Source organism: Phalaenopsis equestris, unplaced genomic scaffold (genome assembly GCF_001263595.1).
Source record: "Phalaenopsis equestris unplaced genomic scaffold, ASM126359v1 Scaffold000541, whole genome shotgun sequence".
NCBI lineage: Eukaryota > Viridiplantae > Streptophyta > Magnoliopsida > Asparagales > Orchidaceae > Phalaenopsis > Phalaenopsis equestris.
The window spans coordinates 63817-74342 of NW_018164981.1; the positions used below are offsets into that span (position 1 = coordinate 63817).

At 34.3% G+C, this 10526-nt stretch overlaps 1 protein-coding gene across 1 annotated transcript in view; it reads left to right on the top strand.

Annotated features, from left to right (window-relative positions):
- Nucleotides 1-16: 16 nt before the first annotated feature.
- Nucleotides 17-10526, top strand: part of LOC110029029 (probable copper-transporting ATPase HMA5) — a 10893-nt gene continuing 383 nt past the window's right edge. The window contains exons 1-5 of the mRNA XM_020731136.1: nucleotides 17-815; nucleotides 7614-7868; nucleotides 8898-9020; nucleotides 9537-10013; nucleotides 10288-10526. Of these exons, the coding sequence (XP_020586795.1) occupies nucleotides 51-815; nucleotides 7614-7868; nucleotides 8898-9020; nucleotides 9537-10013; nucleotides 10288-10526 (1859 nt within the window). The 5' untranslated portion in view covers nucleotides 17-50. The remainder of the gene's footprint in view (nucleotides 816-7613; nucleotides 7869-8897; nucleotides 9021-9536; nucleotides 10014-10287) is intronic.

The following is a 10526-nucleotide window of genomic DNA, read 5'->3' on the forward strand; positions in this document are numbered from 1 at the left end:
ACTCTTTCCTATTGAGCTTGCTATTCACAGTACCCGTGTTTCTCACTTCCATGGTGCTTATGTACATTCCAGGCATAAAAAACGCTCTAGATATGAAGGTAGTGAATATGTTAAGCATCGGAGAGCTTTTGAAGTGGATATTATCTACTCCTGTGCAATTCATAATTGGTCGAAGGTTTTACGTTGGTTCTTATAATGCTTTGAGACATGGATCTCCTAATATGGATGTGTTGATAGCTCTTGGAACCAATGTGGCTTATTTTTATTCAGTTTACTCTGTGCTCAGAGCCGCAACTTCACGTGATTTTGACTCAAATGATTTTTTTGAGACTAGTTCTATGCTCATCTCTTTCATTCTACTTGGGAAGTATCTTGAGGTTCTAGCAAAAGGCAAAACATCAGAGGCCATTGCTAAACTTATGGACTTGGCACCAGAAACTGCAATGCTTATGATTTATGATGAAGATGGAAATATAGTTAGTGAAAGGGAAATTGGCAGTCGGTTAATACAACATAATGATGTGATCAAAGTAATGCCTGGTGCAAAAATAGCTTGTGATGGCTTTGTCATATGGGGTCAGAGTCATGTCAACGAGAGTATGATTACTGGGGAAGCGCGGCCTGTTGCGAAGAGGAAGGGGGATAATGTGATAGGGGGAACTGTAAACGAGAATGGTGTGTTGCATGTTAGGGCAACACATGTTGGATCGGAAAGCGCTTTATCACAAATTGTTCGCCTTGTTGAATCCGCTCAAATGGCCAAAGCTCCCGTGCAGAAGTATGCTGATCGAATTTCTAAATATTTTGTACCTCTTGTAAGTTGTCCATCAATTACTTTTTCTTGCATTTCTTAAACTCATTTTAAAGTAAAATCATTAATCTTGTTCATGTTAATTCAAGGTTTACTTGAAATATATCAAATAACATTCTGAATTCAACATTTTAATTGAATATTGAATAATCCTTTCTTCAGTGGACTAAAAACATCAATGAGGTAAGGAACTAGAAGTAACATGAATGTAAGGAAAGAAAGGGTTGGCTAACATGGTCCAAGTTATTCAAAAATGTTTTTTTTCTAAACTAGGTAATGTTTTGGAGGATGAAATCAAAGGGTTAGTTAAATTTCGATCAAATTATTTTTCAACTCAATAGTTTAAGCCTAAGCTGTGGCAACCACCTGATATTGCTAAACGAACATGTTTTCAAGCTATGCATAGTAGATTTAACCCAGATCTCACACACACTAATAATTTGTCGCTCATATTAGTTCTTTGCACATTGACGGAGGCATGGTCTAAGAGGTATTTTAATTATGATTATTAATGGAAGGACCGCCAAGTCCTTCATAAGGAGAAACTAACAAACATTGTTTATCACTTTGTTAACAAAAATAATTCAATATCAATTTAGCATTCCATTTCAAATTATAATATTGTTCACTTAAAAAAAAATATAGGGGAAGAGTAATAAAAAAGAGAGTTATATTAATTAAAATTAAATTAATTAACTTAAAAAAATTATCTAATGCCGCTTTCCCGCCTGTTGGAGGCAGCTCAAGTGAGGTAACTGTCCCCTTGTTCGCTTTTAGTTACAAACAGACAAACAAACCGAAGAACCCCTCCTTATTCGCACACATTTGCATTGTCTCGCTCTACTTCTTCTCTTTGGGTCGTCTTCTACTCCTTGCTGTCCCGTTCGTCGTCAGGGTTCTCCTTTCGCTTTGTTCGTCTTCTCCGGCCGCAATGTCTCACGGTACTGATTAGCTCGTTTCTTTAGAGTTAAGAAGATTGACATTCTCTCGTGCCTCCAAACAAGGGTTGACGTTGGGATGCTCCCTGTTTTTTGGGTGATTTCGACTTCTAAGCTACTTTACAACTGGATTTTCAAACTTATAAAATGAATCATTTGAATTTTAAAATAAGTTTGAAAATTTTGAGATTTTAAAATTTTTATGCTCCTTAAGCTTAAAAGTATTCAAAATACTAAAGTTTTAAAATTTTGGGCTCTTCGGGCTTTTAAAGATCATATCAATTTCTGGGAGTTTAAAATTTAAAATTCTAAAGTTTAAAATTAAAGTCAATGGGAAACTTTTAAATTTAAAGTCTCGACGATTAAGTTAACCCAAAGTTGAGCCTTCAAAATTAAGAGATTAGGGTTTACAATTAATCCAAAATTTTGGAATTTTCAAATCCAAATGCTTAAGTTTGGATCATTTGAATTGACGTAAACATTAAATATTTATACTTTTAAAAAATAACTTAATATATTTGGGGCTTAGCCTAATTTAAAATCGAAGTACCAAAATTCACAAGGCTAAGCTTAAATTGAAATTCAAATATCCCGAACTGAAGAGCTAAGTTTGATTTTAAATCACCACCATCAGATTCACAATATGTTTGTTAGCGAATAGAAGACGATTCAAAAGATCAAAGTGAATATATATGGATTAATGTAAACATATTTAGATGAGACAATTTTATGTAATTTCACGTCTTAAAGATGTTATTTAATCTTTAATTCAATCCATTTTTGAAATCATTTAAAGTTTCTTAAGGTTCTTGCTGAGATGCCTCAAACATATGAAATATAAAGGGCCACATGTGTTCTAACCTATGTATTAGATGCTCAAATACTATGTTCGTGAATGCTGCGTGGACTAATCAAGTCGCCTTATTTATAGGATAGTGTTGTAAGTCCCACCCAACTAGTCTGATCTTCCTACTCGTAAGGACTGAAGTTTGAAGAGCTTGGTAATTTTGTAATAAACGTCCAAATCCTAAAGATAATAATTTACAAGTTCAAATTAACTAGTCCGATTCTCCTCCTTGTAAAGACAAGATTCGACATGACTTATACCTTAAAACGATGAAAGTAACTGCCCCCTTTAAATATAAATATTTAAATTTTTTACCTCCACAATGGTGGCTGTGCTGACTGAAGACTTCAATCCGAGGGGTTAATCTTTAAAATCAAGCTTTTTAAAATAATCAACTAATATATAAAGTAAAATTTATTCACTTATGAGCTAAAAATAAAGCTTATTTTCCCTCCGCAACTGTTTGTCGAGAGTGACAAATTTTGATGGACTTCAATGCACAAATAGTGAATGTTATACCAAATACACCTCTGTATTCACAATCAAAGTAATTACATGGTAGTAAGACACGATCTGAGTACTATGTACGTGTGCTTTGGCTCAAAGTCTCGACAAACTAGCGGTTACGACCATAATCCTCTAATTGAGTGGTTGCTGTCAAATGACACTATTATATTGCGGTTACAGCTGCAACTCGTATGTTCTTTAATGACTTTATGCCATTTGAGTTGAAAATCATAAGGGTGCAATTGATTGTCACAAAACCTTTTATTAGCTATGGTCGATGTAAGTTTGTCTCCTTAGACAAACATCCACCTCGGATCTCTAAGGATATCTTGGTCGACGCAACTCATGACTTCTGATAAGGATTCTTAAGTTAAGTTGGGTCGACCACTTCCTCTGATTAAGTAGATCAGAGATCATGACGACCCGGGATAACGAAACTATGAGATCTTGATCGAGCTTTTCTTCATTCCCCCACCATCCACTTTAAGCTTCAAGTAATGAATTTTAAAACATAAATCCTAAGTTTGTTACTATTGTATGTTGAATATTCAATGCTTAATGACTAACCTTAATCGATAACACTCTCCTGTTATAGAGAGGGATAATTAACCATAGGGGCTTGCGCATACGGGAAACCTTGAACCCAAGATCAAAAAGTCATGACAAAATGAGAGCGAAATCTCTAGATAGTGTCATATCTACATGTAATAACTAAAATTTTAAATAATAATAATAATAATAATAATAATAATAATAATAATAATAAAGATTAATTAAATATAAAATTAGTATTGGACGAGTTGTTTTGAACAGAAACATATTTTCATTTAGGACTTAAAGAGTTGTATGTTCTTTTGAACAAACCAAAATCGAGAGAGTGCGAGAGCCAGATTGTGGAGAATTGCATCCCGTGGAGAAGGAAGTCACGACAGTGAATAAGAAGAAGAAGAAGAAGGGAGAAGTCGATGTCGCTGTTTGTTGTGAGTTGCTTAGAGTTGTTGAAACGTGCCTCGTTGTTGTGCTTGTGGTACTACGTTGAGCCACAAATCAGAGGAAGAGAAGGAATGAAAGGAGGAGGTGACACCAAAGGCTTACCTGGATCGAGCTGCAACCGAAAATGATGAAGTTGCGGCTTCGTACGCTGGTGTCGTGCGAAGGAGTAGGATGCGCTGTCTTCGAGCGAGGAGGAAGAAGAGTCCAGTGCTTCACATACCCGGAAGCTTTGAAGGTGATCAGTATTGAGGCATTAAAGACGAGCCCTTGCTACTTTGTGAGACATTGTCACCACGAAAGAGTCGAATCCTTGTCGAGCGAGATCGAAGGAGAAGATGAAGACGCGCGTGCGGGAACGGGAGGCGATGCTAGCATGCGGGATGAAGCTCATTCAAGCTTTAGGGTTAATTGAAGGTTATATTAGGTAAGTTAAGATTTTAATTATGTTAACTAAGAAAATTATATATGTATGTATAGTAAATTAATGTTAAGAAAGTTTGATTTTTATTAGGATCAAAGCTATTACATCCTGAATTTGAGGGAGCATTATGATGCGAATTCCAGTACGAGAGAAGAGGAAGAATATTGGGCGTGAAGCGGAGAACTGAAGCCTATCGAAACCCTATTTTTCTAGTTAAGGTATACTTTTGCGGTAGATTTGTTTATTAGGATTGTATATACATTAAATTATATATATTCATTATGTTAATATGAAATTAAGTCAATTGAGGTCGAGGAGAATAACAAGCATGTTAAGTGGAGAATTAAACTAATAAAAATGTCTCCTAATAATTGAGGTGAGTAATTATATTTTTAAATAACAGTAACTATTTATATTTCAATTTACATATTTGATTTTATCTATTCCCTTGTTCAACAATAAATTCTTTATCTTATCAGACAAGATAGATGTGCATGTTGAATATAGTTCTTAACTGTTTTGTTTAGAATGATATCAGATCATTACATAACTTTGGTAGAAGTCTACATATGACTTTAGGAGGGGTCTACATAAAAACTGCATAACAATTTAGTTTGAGATGATATCAGATCATTGCATAATTTTGGTAGAGGTCTTTAACATATATGCTCATAACAATTTAATTGGGATGATATCAGATCATTGCATAGCTTTAGTAGAGGTCTACATATGACTCTAGTAGAAGTCTACATATAAGCTGCATAAGTTTAGCATGATATCAGATCATTGCAAAATTTTAACAGAGGTCTACATATCACTTTAGTAGAGATCTACGTATAAGCTTATCGCATGATCACATCATATATATGCACATTATTATTTAACTTCTAGAATTTTAGTAAATGTGCATATATTTGTTGATTCCATGACTTATAGATATATTAATTTTGCATTAGTTCATCGACAGGTAAAGGTAAATGTTTCATGGAAAAGAATGCATGTTATTGAAGAATGAAATAATTTATATATGAATGTTTGTATGCGCATGCTCAGAGGAGTTCACTCCCTAATGATACAGGCAGGGGACGTTACTGTACCTGCGCGCATAGAGTTTTTTTACAATATCAAATAATTGTGATAGTTAATTCACTAATTGTTGTGCCGACGGGGCAGGGGCAGGTAAGGGCCTTTTCACCCTAGGCAATGACAATGTATAAATCGCTAACCGCTGTGCTGACGGGAGCCGAAGGGGCAATATCGACGAAGGATGTGTTAGGTATGTTGACGGTGATCCTCACATAGGCAAATGTGTATATAAAAATATAAAGTAAAAATAAATTTAAAATTAATGCATATAAAAATTTAGAGTATTTTTATTTAGAAAATGTCATTAGTGCATGCATTAGTATATTCAAAGATTTCATATGAAAAACTAATAAAGTAGAGGATTTCTTATAGAAATATAAAAAACCAACATGCATATTAAATTCTTTTTCTTGGGTTACATAGTTTAGAAGTGTGATTGTTTCTGATTATCTTTAAATAACTCATTGTATTGCTTTAACATTTTTTTTTAGATTTAAGCTTTTGATTTAACATTTTTTTTTCTATTTTATTATTTTATATATATATATATATATATATATATATGATCATCATTTTTTTTATTATCTTTTTTTTAATTCAATTTTCTTGGGTTACATAGTTTAGAAGTGTGATTGTTTCTGATTATCTTTAAATAACTCATTGTATTGCTTTAACATTTTTTTTTAGATTTAAGCTTTTGATTTAACATTTTTTTTTCTATTTTATTATTTTATATATATATATATATATATATATAGATATATATTTGAAATGACAAAACTTGATTGGTCAAAGCTGAGGCGAAGGCCACATGTAAGCTGGGAGATTAGGCGGTGGCTTCCCCTTTACAAGAGAAAGAGGGAGGGGAGATTATAATTTCATTAGCAATTTTTTTTTCTCACTCTCATTTCAAATCGGCATTTTAATATATATTTTTAAATATTTTACATTCAAATATTCCAATTTGTTTCGATTATTCATTTAGTAAGACCTGCCAATATGGATGTCGCCCAAATGCAAAATCGACATCTCAGACACGCTTGCGCGGTTCGTTTTGCGATTGAAGGTCGTTTTGATAGCCTTGTTTTTGATCGAGATTATCTGAGCCCGAATTACATGTGTCGCACCAATATCATGTCGATTTCACCATACTTTCTCTTTTATCATAGGAGACTCTTCTTTAAACAATTTTGATATTTCAGACCAGCTTGCGGGGTTCGTTTTACAATCAGAGATCTTTTTTTAATAACCTCTTCGATGATTGAGATGATTTTACGCGCTTTGCACTGCCAGCCTGCCATTTTCACCATGCTCTCTTTTCGATCATGGAAGACTTTTCTTTATGCAATTTTGATGTTATGAACACAACGACGGAATTCGATTTGCAATCACACATCATTTGGTTCACTTTTGACGAACATCGAAGCATCTCACATTTGATCGTGCAATGTCGCGTTCTTTGTTTGTTGCTTTCGCCATTTTCAATCGAATCATCTTGTGAAGTATATGTGAGGTTCAACACTTTTTAACATCATCAAGTATTACTCAACAAGAACTTAATCATGTGGAACCACTGCAGGACTCAAAGCACTAATTTAATCATGCGGAGTAGGAATTACAATTCTTAAATTTCTCTCGAAGCAATAAAGCACATGAGATCAATCAACTGCATGTTCCATTTTATCTAATTAAAAGCATTTTCTATGCTATCATTCGTAATGGAATGTGGGCGAAATATACTATTGATTCATGACATTTTATATGACATTCTAAATGCCATTTGGCTCATGGAACCAACATTAGGCGGTTTTATATGCAGTCTCTTATGCATATACTATACTATGCCTCAAGTTATATGTTTCTTTTCCTATATTTGGATACACCTATAATCCTGATCCATTTTATTCTTTTAGTAGATTGATACTTAGGATCCATTTTTAAGAACTTAATAGCCTAAATTTTTAAAATTTTTGTATGCTCAAAAATTTTCTTTCTTTGTTTTATTTGTAGGTCATTCTTCTCTCGCTCTTAACTTGGCTAACTTGGTTTCTAGTGGGAAAATACAATGGTTATCCAAAATCTTGGATTCCATCTTCTATGGATAGCTTTCAGCTTGCCCTTCAATTTGGCATATCAGTGATGGTGATCGCATGTCCATGTGCACTTGGCTTGGCAACTCCCACTGCTGTTATGGTGGGCACTGGAGTTGGTGCTTCTCAGGGTGTGTTGATAAAAGGAGGTCAAGCTCTTGAGAGTGCTCATAAGGTATGTAATTTGTAATTTCTTGAATTGAATCATTTATCAAGTCAATTTAATTCCCTGCTTGATGCTTCTGCCAATGCGTGCTTGATATATGTTAGCTTTATTTATCCCTTCGTTTCATAGACGCTACATACATGCCACTCAATTCCATGTATTTAGTTATCTAACTCCTAAACTTAATTTGTACATACATACCACCTTACCTATGCAGAAAAGATGTATTTCACTTTTCAAAAGTTAAAATGGTGGTATTTTTTATGTGAAATGAAAGGAATTGGGCAGTGTAGAAAGAATTGGGCAGTGTAAATCTAATAAAGCAAAATTTAGGTGTTAGATATATACATAAATTAAGAGTTAAGTGGTATGTAAATGCACCTTTTTTTATTCTTCTAGACCACATTGGAGGCAATCTTCATTGCTTAAGACTCGTACTCTGTGAAAATTGCTCATTAAGATTCCCCCAAAATTGTTTGCCTAAACTTGCTAAAATTGGCTTGTTTATGGTCGGTAATTTATTCTCCTGACTAATTTGTTATCCATCTATTGTATTGTAGTTATGCGATCGTATGGAAGGATGAAAATTTAAAATTGAAAATGAAGTTTAGGATGCGGTTAGGGAGTAGGTTGTGTATTTGGGCAGTTATGGAAGGATGAAAATTTAAAATTGGAAATGAAGTTTAGGATGCGGTTAGGGAGTAGGTTGTGTATTTGGGCAGGCAATGCATGCTATAGTGGAGTTCATTATAACTCTATTAAGTTTTTAGTTACTTTCGAACAATATTTCTATAAACTCGAGTGTAATGCAAGCAAGAAGTTATTCTTTTACCACTAGCTCCGTGGTAATAAACTAACATTATGACTTATTACAAAAAATTCCAAATTGTAACACATTGCTTAGTGTTCAGCAGAATTCAACCATATTATCATTCAGTACAATGATATTGAAGCTTTTCGCAAATTTTTACAATTTCTCGTGTCCACTTTTTGGAAGCTTTATGGACATTTACAAGGAAAATTTATTTTTTCTCGCAGGTGAACTGCATTGTTTTCGACAAGACAGGTACTCTTACGACGGGGAAGCCAGTTGTATTAAGTACAAGGCTTTTGAAGAATATGGCCTTGCGTGATTTCTATGAATATGTTGCGGCTGCGGAGGTTGGTTTCTTTAACCCTTACAATACTTTAAAGGAAGATTTGCATACATACCACAAAATTCATATATATTTATATATCTAACACCTAAACTTCAATTTTTTACGTGCATGTCAGCTTACCTATTCATGAAAAGGTGTAGTTCACTTATTATTTTTTAAAAGTTAAAATGGAGGTATTTTTTAATGTATTAAATTTGGGTGGTATAATTGTAAAAATTGAAGTTTAGTGTTATTGGGTGGTTTGTATGAAAAGCGTTTATTTAGTTGATCCTGGTATAGAATTTTGCATTATTAATAATTTCATATACTGAAACTCAACTAAATCTGAACTTCTGGGATATTTATTTTCCTTTCATTGAATTGTAAAATACAAAATAGCTGTGCATAAGCCAATGATGTTCATTCGCAATATTCATCTGCATATCTTTAATCTCTATTAATTAATTAGATTTCAACTAGCTTCTGTAATATTCCTCTCAGAATATTTCTATTTGACAACTTATTACATTCTAAACAGGCAAACAGCGAGCATCCCCTAGCTAAAGCTATTGTGGAGTATGCAAAGAAGTTCAGTGAAGAGGAAAACTATGCTTGGCCCCAAGCACAAAATTTCATCTCTGTCACTGGTCATGGAGTCAAAGCCATAATTGGAAACAAAGAGCTCATAGTGGGGAACAAGAGTTTGATGCTTAATTCTGGCATTGAAATCCCAGATCAAGCTTCAGAACTTCTTATGGAAGCAGAAGAAGTGGCCCAAACTGGAATCCTTGTGGCCATGAACAAGGAGATCGTGGGAGTGATTTCAATTTCTGATCCTCTGAAACCTGGCGCCCAAGATGTCATATCCATTCTCAAATCCATGAATGTGAGGAGTATTATGGTGACGGGAGACAATTGGGGCACTGCAAAGGCCATTGCCGAAGAGGTTGGGATAGCCACCATTGTTGCTCAAGCAAAGCCTGCAGAGAAGGCAGAAAAAGTGAAAGAACTTCAGGTACTTTGATTTTGCTTAAGATTTCTCATCCATGTCATTATTTCTGAACCGTCTATACTGATTGCATTGTCATTATGAACTTTTTATTATCGCATCAAAAATAGCACTTTTATCACTTCTTAAAAGTCAAATATTTTCTGCATAGATTTAAGTACTAAAGTGTCATGTATCTGAATTTGGAAGTTTTGGTTTGGGATATGTAAAAAGAATATTGTGCTATGTATGCAAATTCCCCATTTTTTTAAAATTTATTAACATATTGCCTTACTTGTAGATGTCCGGGTTAACAGTGGCCATGGTTGGCGATGGAATCAACGACTCGCCGGCACTTGTATCCGCCGACGTAGGCATGGCAATAGGCGCCGGCACCGACATTGCTATCGAAGCTGCTGATATTGTTCTCATGAAAAGCAACTTAGAGGACGTTATAACTGCTATAGATCTATCAAGAAAAACCTTCTCTCGGATTCGGATGAACTATGTATGGGCGCTCGGTTACAACATCATCGGCAT